This window comes from Sprattus sprattus, assembly GCF_963457725.1.
Source record: "Sprattus sprattus genome assembly, chromosome: 3".
Taxonomy (NCBI): domain Eukaryota; kingdom Metazoa; phylum Chordata; class Actinopteri; order Clupeiformes; family Clupeidae; genus Sprattus; species Sprattus sprattus.
In genome coordinates, this window is record NC_137922.1 from 11,415,636 (window position 1) to 11,430,691 (window position 15,056).

At 43.2% G+C, this 15,056-nt stretch overlaps 1 protein-coding gene across 1 annotated transcript; it reads left to right on the forward strand.

Moving 5' to 3' along the window:
- Window positions 1-3,386: 3,386 nt before the first annotated feature.
- Window positions 3,387-8,309, forward strand: LOC308361925 (putative ribonuclease ZC3H12C; the record flags this gene model as incomplete). The annotated part of the gene is made up of 5 exons (XM_080834410.1): window positions 3,387-4,150; window positions 5,105-5,244; window positions 5,720-5,954; window positions 6,125-6,231; window positions 6,769-8,309. 5 exons carry the CDS (start codon window positions 3,387-3,389, stop codon window positions 8,307-8,309), a joined length of 2,787 nt encoding a protein of 928 aa, XP_080690536.1.
- Window positions 8,310-15,056: the final 6,747 nt, after the last annotated feature.

Here is a 15,056-nt window from a genome sequence, read left to right on the forward strand (position 1 = left end):
ACAGGCCTGAATGTACTTTTGTGCAATTCTGATATTTTGTTAGTTCTGTGGGAGTGTTGCAGGTAAGGTTTCCATGGGCGTAGCCTGGCGAAACAAATTCATGACTATATATATATCTTTTAGTTAGTTAGTGCGAGGGAAATTTCCACCCTAAAATGAATTTCACATGTTAACCAATACAATGTTTATTTGTCAGTGTCTGAGCCATCCAATAGAATGCCCTTGACCAATAATAACTGCCCCCACTTCATTACATGTAGATGAAGAGCCCTAGAATAAATATTTAGAGAAACTGCTATCTAAGTCCTAATGTTACACCGAAAAACGTATGTAGTTCAGGACTGATTAATGGCATCCTTGAAATAAGGAAATGTGTCCAATAATGATGACAATCATTTGACAATGTATGATGTCATGGGATTTTAAACTTGTTTAGACAGAAATGAAATTCATTAGTAGGTCAAATCTCTGGTAAAGGTCATGTGTGATTAAAGTCAAAGCAAAAATCAATTTCTGAGTAGTTATACTTTGAGATGTTATCAAATTAAATGTCTCAATGAAACACTTCACAGCAGTGTTGGCCAGTTTTACTGTATGTACTAAAATAACTAACAAATCTTGATATGTATACCAAGATTTATTTAAAAATAAGCTGATAGTCATGAATGTAAAGACCACAATTGTAGCTATAGACTGACCTGTTTTACAACAAGTAACTTTTCCTTTTAATTTAAGTATTTAGTGTTGATTTAATTTCAGTGGGCCAAGATGGCTTGATCAGTTGTAGATGTTTAGTTTGAATCTTTGTGGTGCTCTCACTTCAGACTTACTATTGGAAATGAATGGGAGATGATATTAAATATGTAATACAGAAAATGTACAAAAAAAGGCAAAATACTGTTCTTGACATAAAAACCTGTCCTCTTATTGCAATACAGCAGTCAAAATTATCACATAAATCTACCAAGGGAAAATATGATCAGACGTTTAGTGAAAACACTCATAAGCATCCAGGCCCGTTAGGAGTTAAGGAGGGCATCTGTAACTGTCGAAGTAGAGAAATAGCATTAATTAAGTCCTCATACCTTCTGGACACAAAAAGAAAACGTAACCCTACAAATAAAAGTAAACAAGATTCTGGCTAAAATTAAACTGACAGTATGCATTGCAAGAAACTCTCCCATTATGTAAAGTTGGACTTGAGTTTATGACCTATGGATAGGAAGTTGTTTCCTAAAAACAGTAAGCAAAACTTGATGCAGATAACAGTTAAACGACTGCTCATGCATTTGATTATTTTACACTAATTTGCAATTCAAACCAGAGGCCTTTGTTCTGCTGGATCATAACATCACATGCAACATTTGGTTCACCTAACAATTTACTCCTATGCAAACAGTTTTTTTTGTTTGTTTAGGTGCAATCACAGGGTAGGTGTTGTGGCAGAGAAATTGGTAATAACTAACTTTGCCTATTCCCATTCTATGACATTTTACGCCTGCATTATGAAAGCACTTTCTATCCCTCCGGCTAATTTTCTTGTTATGGTTGAATATTTGAATATTACAGTTTTTATGACACAGTGCTTCACAATAGAAGATATGCAAGATTTTATCTGAAGTTTAATGTCGTCATGCAGAAAATCTCCTGAATCTCTTTACCACATGCACACTCGTGTGTGTGTGTGTGTGTGTGTGTGTGTGTGTGTGTGTGCGTGCGCACGCACGCGTCTGTGCACAAGCACCAGTGATGCTGGAGGCAAGCCATACTGTCCAGATTGGCCTATCACACAGAGTCCTGGTGGAGCGAATAAGACCCACTCCAGCACCCATCTTGTCACTCCCTGCACCCTCTTTTTGTGCGGGGGGTATAAATTATTCTGGTTCTGTTAAGGCATTTGAAAGGGGCATGCCTCGGAGCAGCTGCAGCCTAGCAACAGCTGAATCAGATGCCAGACAGTCGCCTTTCATGATGTAATGATATTCCTGCACCCTGTAGTCCCCCCCCCACCACTACCACCCCACCATCCCTTGCCTTTGTCCTTTCTCTCCAATCTGCATTGATGTTGGTGTCCTTCTTACGCTGATGGTTATGGTTTCCTTTAACCAAAGTGATGGCTGTAAAACTCAAACAAAGTCAAAATAGTTTGATTTTAGTATCTGTTACTCCCTAGAATGAAAGTTCTAGTTCAGTATTTCCCCAGAAGGTTAGTCTATGGCAGTGTTTTTACCAAACTTTTTACAGCCCCGTACCCCTTCAGTCATTCAATCTCTAGCTACCTACCCCCCTCCCCCCTCTCATATATATAATATATATATATATATATATATTCATATTTTTGAGGGCCCCCCCAAAACACACACACCACCGGTTAATGAGTAGGGTGTGTTTGAGAGGATGCACGTAACTCTGCAATACCTGGCTACATTTGAGAAAGTCTTAAATCGTTTCCCACAAAGTCTCTGCCAGTATTTTGTGTTAATGCTCGTCCGAGCTGAGAACTGACTTCCGCAAAGGGCATCAAAGTCTTTTCACTGAGGTGCGTTGTTATGTCTCTTTTCACAATGTCTGTCACACTGAGTTGACTTGCGCACAAAAAAAAATCGAGTAGCCTGGCTAGCAACAACTGTACTGCTGCTAACATCCTGATCCGAGGTAGACTTGTAAGAGCAACCTGGGTTGCTGTCGCCAGATGGTGCATCTTTGATTGTAGGCCTTCTACTAGTAGTAGCAGTTGGTGTCTCTCTGGACCGGGGATTGACTCTTTTTAATCATTTATCCATTTTCGTGCAGAAACCAGAAAGAGCTTCCACTTTCTACACAGGGCATCAGCGAGTGGAATTCTGACGAGGGAGCTAACCGTTGTGCCTATGTTTTGACCAACCTACCTGTTGTGTATGCATGATGCTATTCAGACTATTTAAGATGTCATGTCTATTTATAAGTCAGTTTGAAAATATAATGGGCTGTTTCATTTGAAAATGCAAATCACATTTCCCCCCCGTGTACCCCCTGGGTCCCTTTGCGTAGCCCATTTTGGGAAACACTGGTCTATGGTAATGTACTTTGACATTTCATGCCTGTGTTCAAACTTGTTATGTCAGCGTGTGGGTGTGTCAGCTGCTGTATATGTGCAGACTAGATTTGACACATTCGGCAGACTCTTGGTGTAACAGGAGAGGCTGCATATTCAAGAACAGTGAGCTGGTTAGGGCACTTTGTGAATTTTGTAAAGTTAAGAAAAAGGTCACTGACACTCTAAGTGTGATTATCCTTAGGTTCTCATGCTCAGGTTGGCCTGAGAGAAGTGCAACCGAGGTGGCTGGAAGAGCAGCATCAGCAGGGAGGTCTCTGGTGGGGTGGCGCTGGATGTATTCGACAGCTTCATGGGCCTGAAGGACCATCTAGATGATGGAACAGGCCACATCCTTGACCTCAGACTGGATCTGGACTACCTGCACGTAAAGGCTGCTGCCACTGACCGGCCACCCTCTGGAGCGGATGTCCATGCCAAAATGGAGCCTGGCCCGTCGGAAGAGGCCGAGGGCAGGCTACCTGTCAGGGCAAGTCTGGACAGCAGCAGTGGCATTGGATCCACATCCGCCGATTCCGAGGAGAGCACTGACAGTGAGACGGAGCAGATCAGTGTCCGACCGGGCTTTCCCGACCTCCCACCCCGCTCTGCCCATCCTCAACTCTGCCGTTCCCCCTGTCTGGACCTCGAGTCCACCTCGCCTCCAGACGATTCCGTCCCGGAAAACCAAGACCCCGAGGAAGCCCTGCGCGCCTATCAGAACAAGATGGAGTTTGCATTGAAGCTGGGCTACCAGGAGGAGCTCATTCGACTGGTGCTTAACAAACTGGGACCAGAGGCACTTATTAACGATATTCTTGGCGAGCTTGTGAAACTTGGGAGCAAGTCAGACGGTGAGCAGGGAGGTGGTCTAGGAGCCTCTCAATCCAGGTCTTCATCCATGGCGCCCTCCTCCTCCTCATGCTCCTCCGCTGGATCTACCACGTCTTCCTCAGGGTGTGGCTTCTCAGACTCCACAGAGTCCTGTCAGTCAGAGTCTCCCTCACAGATGGACACTCTGGACGACAAGGACAATCTGAGGCCCGTTGTGATTGACGGCAGTAACGTCGCCATGAGGTAAGTTCAGACCAATTTAATATCAGCTTTGTAGGGTTGCCTCAAGGGCTTACATTTTGGCACAAGATAAAATCCGTACCAGTCTGACTGCCTTTTAGTTTAGTTAACATCACACGTAGCGTGATGCCTTGAGGACTATTGTTTATAAGAGTGCAAATGTTCATGTGATTCATGTTCATAGGCACTCTCTCTCTTTAAGCACGGCTCATGGAGTTTTCATCAGTAAAAGTGCATAATCATTACGCCATGTCAGAGTTGGACACTGGAATGGCTGGCGGAGACAGCTGTCCCCTCAAAACGTTTTGTGTTTCAATGCATGCCTGTGGAATCAGGGGTACATGGTTTGGTGACCTCCCAAGTAGTGCCAGGGGAATGTGGTCCTTTGAAACACCTGCCAAGTCCTTGACTGATGGGTGACTCTCCATTGTGCTCTTTTGAGTGGAGTGCAACAATATGTCTGAAAAGATCCCCCAAAAAGGGGCCCCCGTCTGGAAAGTGGAATAATTAAGGAACATGTAAAAGCTAATATTGAAAACAAATTGAAATGGACATTCCAAAGCACAATTTTATATATGATATAGGACTTAGCACAAGTTTATAATTATAAGAGAGATGACAGAACAGAGTTTTATGAGTTTTTGTATTTGTGTAAAGTTGATTTCCCCTTAATTTTCAGGCATACCTATGTGAATTGGAGACTCAAAGAGCCATGTTTTAGCACCTTACTTCCAGACCTTTTTTCTAGGATTTATACAGTTCAAACCCTATTTTACCACATACAATGGAGCACATTAGGTCTTGGAAAAGTGTCTTTAAATTCTAATTCAAACATTGATTTGTTTAGGAAAACTAAAAGCTCTAGAACGGTAGATCTCTAAAGAGAGGGTTGGGTATGCAAAAATCGAATGATCAGTCTGAGTACGAAACAGTATCTTTTTTGTGTACCTCTTAAAGCCATGGCAACAAGGAGGTCTTCTCATGCCAAGGCATCCAGCTAGCAGTTGATTGGTTCCTGGAGCGAGGGCACCGTGACATCACTGTGTTTGTACCTGCCTGGAGGAAGGAACAGTCCCGCCCAGATGCTCTCATCTCAGGTGTGTGAACATTTCTGATGCACTTTTGAAAAATTATTTCTGATACACGCGACGCAATCCATGTGGTTGTTTGGTAACAAGGATCATTTCAGTTCACAATATTGCATTCTGTGTGGTTTCAAACAATGCCTGACTACTACAATTTTATTTTGGTGTGTAGAGAAAATAGCATCTTAAATTTAAATTCTTTGGTTAAATTCGTCTTCTAAAAGATGCTGTGAATGATGTTGCTATTTCTTACTAATTTCCTTTTTCTTAGAGCTTTATTGTTTATTTTATCTTTCACCCAATCTAACAAAGGGCATATGAAACAGGGGCACCTAGTAAAACTGACACTTTATTGAAGCAGTCAAAACATTCAAGTTGCCCTTTAATGAGCTATACCATAGAAGAAAACAGCAAAAGTTAACCACTTGCACAATGGTTCCTGTTCTCTTGATAAATATCATTATATATATCCTTCTCCGCTCTGCAGACCAGGATTTTCTACGGCGTCTGGAGAAGGACAAAATCCTTGTGTTCACTCCGTCTCGGCGGGTGCAGGGAAGGAGGGTGGTCTGCTACGATGACCGCTTCATCGTCAAGTTGGCCTACGAGTCTGACGGCATCATAGTGTCCAACGACAACTACCGGGACTTGGCCAATGAGAAGCCAGAGTGGAAGAAGTTTATCGACGAGCGACTGCTAATGTATTCATTCGTCAATGACAAGTAAGAGCCCCGGGCAGGACTTAACACTGCATTCTGATGTATGGGTGTGTTACATACCCTAATAGGCCATCACTCTTCATATCCCACAGAACACCTTTAGAACACTTTTAGAACACCTTTATTTTCATTTCTTTATGTTTTTTTTCCCGTCTTTCTTTCTTCTCTCGCAGGTTCATGCCTCCTGATGATCCTTTGGGTCGACACGGCCCCAGTTTGGAGAACTTTCTGCGGAAGCGACCAATCATCCCAGAACACAAGAAGCAGCCCTGCCCTTATGGTGAGTCCTCATCTCCCAGTGGCCTTATGCTGGTTTAGGCCCATCCTCAAAGTCTATATGAGAACCATATTCCCTCATTTTGCCTTCTGAGACACACATTCTCTAGTGTGTCTTTGTATTCCCATTACTTCTCTGTGTTCTAATGTTCTCTTGCCCTCTACATCAAGAAGATAGCAAATATCAGCTTATCAGTTGTCCTGACATTCCCATATTCACTAGATTTTGTACACACACTTGTAGGTTGCCTTGTGAACTTCACATTGATGGCAGCATAATCAGATAGAATTTTGTATTGACAAAAGCATTCTACTTTTGTAAACATCACTGAGATACCATCACGGATATACCTGAGGTCAAAATCGTGTTTTTGCACATTTACTTTGATTTGCATATTTCATATGTGTATCTTGAACAGAGGAAAGCCCTTAGAGAAAAAAACTCTTTCAGAGGAAAAAACTTAGGTGTTTTGCATTTAATAGACTGGAAATACATGTTTGGTAATCTGAGCATATCATGCTTCCTCTCTCTGCCCGGCAGGCAAGAAGTGTACCTACGGGCACAAGTGTAAATTTTATCATCCTGAGCGTGGCACACAGCCTCAGCGCTCGGTGGCAGACGAGCTCCGCGCCAGCGCCAAGAGTTGCTCAGCCAAGGCGCAGGTCGAGTCGGGCCTAGTGAAGAGTCACAGCGTGCCAGCCAACCAGAGGCCCGCCGAGGCCAAGCGCACGCAGGCCAAGCGCCAGTCCGACCCAAGTGTCCGAGCCCTGTCTTACAGCGATGTGGAGGACCGGCTGACCAGCCGCTCCCCAAAACTGGACCCGTCCCACAGTAAAGGGAGCATGATCCTACCACCTGCTCCCGGTGGGCCTCCTATGTGCCACGGTCATGGCCAGGACCTGACCCGGGAGTACCCCCACCTCCACGCCTTGGGGAAGCCTCACTCTGGCGCTGGGCTGACATCGCATTACCCCACGTGCGAATCCCCGGACCTGAACTACTGCTCGCTGGTGCGGGCCTACTCGGGCCTCAGGATCACAGTGCCCCCGCGCAGCCCCGAGCGTCGCATGCTACCGGACTCGCTGACGTCGGACTGCAGCAGCGATGGCAGCGCCAGCTGCGGCAGCAGCACGGACTCCTACGGAGTGATGGGCCCAGGAGGCGAGCGGTCGTGCATGAGCTCACCCGACCTGCTGCTGGACGATGGAAGCCTCCGGTGCTCCCACCACCTCCTCAGTCAGCAGCAGCAGCAGCACCACCACCATCACCACCACCATCGAGGCAGTACCCAGTACCCGTCCCCTCTCCCACCTCCTCAGACGCCCCCCCAGCACCACCTGCACCAGGGCCATGTGCTTAGCCCAGTCACTGTGCCAGGCTACCACCAACACCACCACCATCACCAGCCACAGCAGCAAAGCCTAACACCACATAGGTACAGCTTCAGCCATGATGAGCGTTCCGACTCCCCAGTCTTCAGCAATCACTCACGACCATACCTGTCGCCACAGCTCCAGCACCAAACAGTGGGGGCTCGGTCCAGCTGTCCTGGGGACTGTCCCCCCTTACAGAGCAGCTCGCACCCCCAGAGCTCTCCCCTGGGCCGGGGACTGGCCTCCACACGGGCCGACAGTGTTTCTGACTCCCGACTGTACGAGAGTTCGCCTCATCTGCCCCGCAAGGCCCTCTACATGGGCCAGGAGCGTCTGGGTGGATGGGACCCGTACTACCTTCAGCCGCAGCCCCCTCCTCCACAGCCCTGCTACGAGCCCTTCACCTTCCAGGGGCTCCTGGAGAACCGTGAGCAGGCCTGGAGGGCACCGTGGGGCCGTGGCACCGGCCAGCCACCCCCTCCTCACCCTAACCACGTCCCTCTCCCTCCCCCTCTGGGCTCCCAGTCTCCCGAGCCTCCTCCTGTCAGTCGCCACCAGGAGGTACGGCAGAAGGTGTTCAACAACCTGTGTAACATCTTCCCCATGGAGCTGGTGCGCCTGGTGATGGGGCGCTACCCTCACGTGACTGACGCCCAGCAGCTTGCAGCGGCCATTTTGGCCGAGAAGACTCAGACTGGTGCGTACTGAGTCATGCCCATTCCCCATGTCTTGTGCCACAGGTTAAAGTGATTGAAGGCACAGTGACTGAGTCCTTATCCTTTTGGGTGGATCTTGAATAACTGATGTCCAAGGAAAAGGAACCCTTTTGGGGTATCCTGGGGTCCTTGGATCGTATTATGTTACTGCTTCAGCTCACCAAAAGAACTTCTCTGCATTTTAAATCAGTCATTTCAAATAAGGAGGAGCAGTTGGATAGGACACTTGACCATTTAATGCAGAGAGAGGGAAGTATAGCGCTGTCAGCATATTTGTCTACCTGAAGTGTGAATGAGATCCGAACGTGTACTTTTATTTATTTTCGGTTTTCTTTTTTTCATATATGTATTTATATATATTATACAAATGTTATTTTGACTATAATTTTCAGGTGAGCATCTATTATTCACAGAGCACTTTTTTGTTGCTTTTATCAGATTTGAGAATAATTTGATAACTCGTGGCAATCAAAATTGAGGAGGTGAGAGGCCAGGGTACGTGTAGGTTTAGATAATTTATTATTCTGAGGTACTAGAAACCAAAAGAGAAGAGCGTTAAAAGGACAGAAAGCCTAACATTAACCTCTACACACACACACACACACACACACACACACACACACACTAACTAACAAAGACACTCACATGCATGCAGACACATACACATAGATATACATGCATATATACATCTATGACCACCACAGGTATTTTTTGTAGTCAGGAAATGATTATTATTAATTTTACCTTTAAAGACATTTAATGTCTTGATTAGCTACCATTGCTTGTGAGTGAAAGTTGACAGAAAACCTTTCAGTAATGATTGGTACCTAGAAATGGAGCTGTATAAGGTGCAGATGTTCAGGTTGATAGTTAATTGTGGCACACCACATTTGAACCTAAATTGGTTTGGCCTCGTTTCCTCTTTGGTGATGTAATGCTTACTTTCACTTGATTTCTTTACTGTGTTTTATTTTGAATCATTCTCTCCAAAATCATGTGCTATTCAAATCACAAAAGAATGGTTCTTGGAGATATGCAGAAATTTATATTAATTTATTTAGAATTGTTATTCTATGTTTTTTAAGGTTTTTCTTTTCCCATGTTTTTTTCTTTTTTTTTATTCAGAGAATCATTTTTCTATTTTGAGTGTTTGCGTGAGAGAATATATACATGGGTGTGTGTGTGTGTGTCAGGGATGGGGACTCTTTGTTGACCTTCAGTAGATCTGTCAGTGTTACCAAGAGAGAACTTCTCCTTTTAGCCACAGGTGTAGTATTAGAGACGGACATTTCTTGACGTCTATGTACCTTAGTTCTAGTAAGGGACGTCTCTGGCTCCTTGTCCTGCATTTGTACTCCTGTCGTCAGGAACGGAAGCAAATCACTGTTCCTCCTACTGATTAAACTAAGCCTCTGGTCTTAATATGGGGACAGTCGTCCTCGTCGGATCTCGGGCCTAGTGTATGAAGTCGATCAGATCTGCAGGTGACGACAGGAAAATTGTGAGCCTTGGCTGTCAGAGAATACCTGTCCTTGTTGATACAAATTGTATCTTATTAACTTAAATCAGAGTTGTTTATGAAACATAATTTATGAAAAGGTATACACATGTGTTATGTACAGTTGGTAGTACATGAGTAATTTATGAACTATTTTTGGCAACATTTTATCACCATTACCAGAATGTGAAGGTTTTCTTTTTTTGATGAACAAATGCATAAAATGCATCTGTTTAGAGCTAGGAGGTACAGGGATTGTGGTTGTAGTTTATTTATTGTATTGGAAACTATAAATTATTGATCCATTTGACATACACAATAATTTGTTATGGCTCAAAAAGAGAAAAAGAAATTGCTAAATTTTCCTATGTAGCAGAAACTATTAAATTGAACTAGACAGGTGATTGGGTAACTTACCCAGTGACCCATTATTCAGCCAAAAGGGTTGTGAAAAGCAGCGCATCTGCTACAAGGAACCCAGTATAAGGATAGAATGTCAAGATGAGGTAGGAGTCACTGGTCAACCTGAACCCCCCAACCAGGACATCACCAGGCCTGGTGATGCAAACTCTTTAAATGATTCATATGTCAAAAGAAGACCCCTTACCGAATTCCAGAGTGTGAGGGAGAAGGAAAGAGAGAGAGAGAGAGAGAGAGAGGGTAAAATGCTGCCTGAAATAAGTATTCCATAAGAGCACCTTTGTTTTGAAAAGAGCCTTCCCTCTGGCCAGTCAGCACCATGTGTTGAGCGGGGCGGAGGTTGGGCATCGAGTAAATGCCTCTGACTGGCATTGTCCTTAAGACACATCTGATGATCTGAACCATGTTCAGCAAACAAGTTGTTTGGGTTTGTTGTTTGTCCGTTTTTCTTCTTCCATATATAAACAATATATCCTCACCTCACGTGCTATTTATTGTGTGAAGTTGCCTGTGAGCTTATTTAGCCTAAATGGGGCTTTGGTGGACTCTTTGCTATTTTTTTTTGACCACTGGCTCTTCAAGGCTTGCTTCGAAATATGGGCCACTCCAAGTAGATCTTTGTGTTAGTCCAGTATTACAGCAAGTGTTTCAGTGTGGTTCTGCACCTGTGATGGTTTTTCCTCTGCAACGGTACTTTACCTGCTCAATTGTGTCTGCGGAACTTTCCAATGTTTTTTTTATATACTTGCTTTGGTGTTGTGTTCATTCCAGTGCTGGTTCGATTCCTGTTTATGATGACCAAAGTAACTGGTGTGACTGAGTTGGCATTTGGGTGGGCCTTGCTTTCTTAAGCATTAGTCAGTCATAGTTAGTCATTCTGAGTATTACAAATGAATTATGTACACAAAAAAAAGAGAAAAAATGCAATGATGTGGTGTTAAATGATGCTCTGTCTAAAGTTTCCAAATGTGTATTTTTATTGAAATAAAATATTTACCCCAAATTTTGAAGACACGTTCTGTAAATGTGTTTATACAAGTATAAATTGTGCATTTAAGCTTATTCTATTGTTAATCTTATATCCATTAAACTTACAAGACAGTGCTTGCAAGCTGTAAAACTTCTACAAAAAAAAATGGTTCCAAATTAGACGCTTCACTGTACAATGCCTTCAAGAGTAAGCTGTACTATATAGAATTGACTAGTAACCTATTCACTCTGCTGGAAAAACCCATTTGTGCTGCCCTGAAAAGCTGAAACAGTTGGCTAAGCTTAATTAAATCAACCTTATTTTCAGAACTTTTAATTAGGAGCTCCTGCCAAATCTAACTGAAAAAGAAAGGTCCCATTTTTCAGGGTCAGTGCCACATTTATCTTCACACATGACCATACTCACAAATGACGGAAAAAGGACGTTTTGGTGGCATGTTCTATCATAAAAATGTATATGTACATGTGGTTTGTTGGACTACAACCTAGAGGCAGAATAGTGTACCATACTACTTCTACCAGTTAATAAAAAATAAAAAAGCAGCAATAAAGCAAAAACTACATCTTGAATCTTTATTGTTAACCAATGCGTGTAGTAATGGATAAATGCTCCATAGTGTGTTATTGGTCTGTCACAGAAAGCTTTATGAACAAATAACATTATTAATAATAATAATAATAATAATAATAATAATTGAAAGTAAAAACAAACAGCAAACACTGACAGCTGGTTCCTGCAGGGAGAGTTTGACCCGGGGGGAGTTTTCACGGGGAGGCTTCCCTGACCGCCCGGGTACACGTAACCAATTAATTCAACTATTACAAACAAAACATTCAACACCAATTCAACAGCTTCATGCCACTGTGGCCTGTAAGTAGCACATTTTACACTTTAAAAGAGGATGATTCAACCAAATGCAACAGTTCTTTAAACATATACCAGGGAAAACAACACTAATACTTCTGACAGAACACTGCCAGAACGTTTTGACCATAACTCTGGAACTCATTAAAATTGCAAATATTTAAGAACTTTGTGAATTTGGGTGAAACATCCGTTAAATAACTAGCATGCTAATGCTGGTGGTTCAATTTCAAAAAGCATAGCAAAAATTTCATCTGGAAGCACTTCTTTTAAATCAACTGCTTTTTCACACTATGGCAAAACAACCCTTTTACACAGACAAGTGTCCATGAAACCAAAAGACAGGCTTACAAATTGTAAGCCCAGTTTCGTATCCTTAACCCAAACAAGTGCTTACAAACTCTAGGTGACCTAGCTGTCTGCGGATGCATACAAACAACAGACAATGAAAACAAAGACATGTTTGCAAATACAAAATAAAAATGTGTTTTATTTCAAAATGCTCCTGCTACAATTTTCTAGGGTGTGTGGATAGGGACATAATAATTCAAATGAATGGGAGGAGGGAAATCATTTATCCAAACTGTCCTGCTTCAAAATATTTAATTAAACCAAGTATCAGTATGTCAGTCACTGTTTACCTCCAAACAGAAACAGGAGCATAAATGCAACGTTCAGTCAACTACTAGAGTTCAATGTGTTGACTACTACGGTTTCAACTTGTTGTTGCACACTCAAAACCCTAGGGGGAGCAGCGGAGTCAAATATTTGTGTTGTGGTGAGAGACGGATGGACGGGTAGAGGATGCATAAAGGGCCTGTCCTTTCATAGTCTAAAACAATTGTTGTCACTGGTGATTTGGAAAACTGGGAATATATATATACATACACACACATATATATATATATATCACACATATATATATATATATATATATATATATATATATATATATATATATATATATATCCGTACAGATTTTCCCAGAACAAAACCAGTAATTTTCTCTCCTGTTCCAGCACCATAATCTTTTCTTTCTTTCTTTTTCTTTTTTTCTACAAAATGATCTCACTCACACACACACACACACACACACACACACACACACACACACACACACACACACACACTCACTCTCCCTCACACACAGTTTCCCCAAAGTGCAACCATCTCCACAAAGCTGTAATGACTCACGTTTCCCAAGATTGGATCACATTCACAGAAAAATATATCAGCTTTGCTGAGTTTTACAAGGATACATTCTTCCAGTTGTTCTGTGGCACTGCAGGTACCGCACACACCAACCAAGAGCAAACCCAGACGTTTAAATACAAACCTAAACCTGGGTGGGAGCAACCCTCCAGCACATCCACTATTCCACTGGGGAAAAAAGGGGTACAAGTTTCTACGGATAATACTAGGCTGATCCGCACAATCGAGTAAAACATCTCCCCAGGTACATACACCGCATGAAGGGCAACAAAAGTCTTTTCATACCATCCGACCTCATCAACTCATTCCAAGAGAGACACTATACATCGCTGCATCATGGACCTCTTACGGGAACTATATCTCACTAGGTCAGTATAACAGGCTAGTAGGTTGAGACCCATGTGAATAAGAGGACTAAGCAAGCAGAATGGGACACTGTACAGGTACACAGAGCGAGGGTTGGATGGCTGTTCTTCTCACCCAGTGTTTGATAGGCCAGTTGCCATGAGTGCAATTATGAGGTAGAGAGCCGTCCTTCAATCAGGACTGATGTTTTCATATGCTCTCTGGTCAGGAAGGCCCAGAGTTGTGACATCCACAAGTACACACACACACACACACACACACACACGCACACGCGCATACATTCTGTTCAATCTCACTCTCACAGATTTGACATAACCACCCAATGATGCACATTGAGGCTTCATCCAATGCGTAACATCAAGTATACCATGGGTGCAGTCTTCCAACACACAACACACTGTACAGACGTACAGACAGGCAGACTGACTGACTAGCAAGGGCTCCAGTGCGTGTCTTTGACATAATGTCTGTCTGTCCGTCTGTTACTGCTGAACCTTTGTGAGCCAGTAGGCAGGGAAAACCATCCATATGACAACTGGGCATCAAACACTGGAGCAAGTGGCCAGAGAAGGGGCAGAGAAATGAGGAGTGGGGGAGGGGGGTAGAGAGGATGTGCTTTCATGTATCTGACGGCTCGTACTAAACAAGACATACCCCCAATGTCACAATAACGGCCACACATGGCCGGCACATTCTCAGAGCTTACAACGCTCTTTAACGTTAGCTTACCCAAGTGGTGCTTTATAGAGAAACATCTAAACCAGGAGTTCAGTTTCCATCAGTCCCATTCCAGTCTATCGGTTACATGACATTATTAACTTCAGCAACTTCCCCAATCCTTTAAGGGAGTGGGGGGTTAAAAGATAAAAAAAAAAAAAAAAAAGCTGTCAGTGAATTAATTATTTCCCTTTGGTGATCCTTTGATTTTGGTTACATTTCATTTCACATTCAGACCTCATACAAAAGCACATGCATACAGTTACACACAAGACCTTTTGATGACTCCATGGCTCTGTCCACACACTGGTGCACCCAAGAACGGGACCAAAAGGTGGACGGGATTGGTGGAGGAGGAGAGGGGGGAGTAATGTATGCCTTTTTTCTTTCCGTCACAATCAGGAGGTTTTCGGATCAGTCACGACCGCCATTGTAGCAACAGTGGCTATGAACACCCTCACAAGAAGGCCGGGCCCTTGTATAGAGACCATCAAGATGTCAGGGTGACAAGAGCTGGAGTAACTAAAAGCTTGGGGGTTGATAAAATAAAGTTTTTTGGGGGGTTGGTGGGTATGATTAAAAGAAAGCATTCATTGGGAAAGTAAAGATTTAGCATACAACTAGCTAAACAAAAACAAATATACAAATGAAGGTTAAGCTGTAAATGGCCA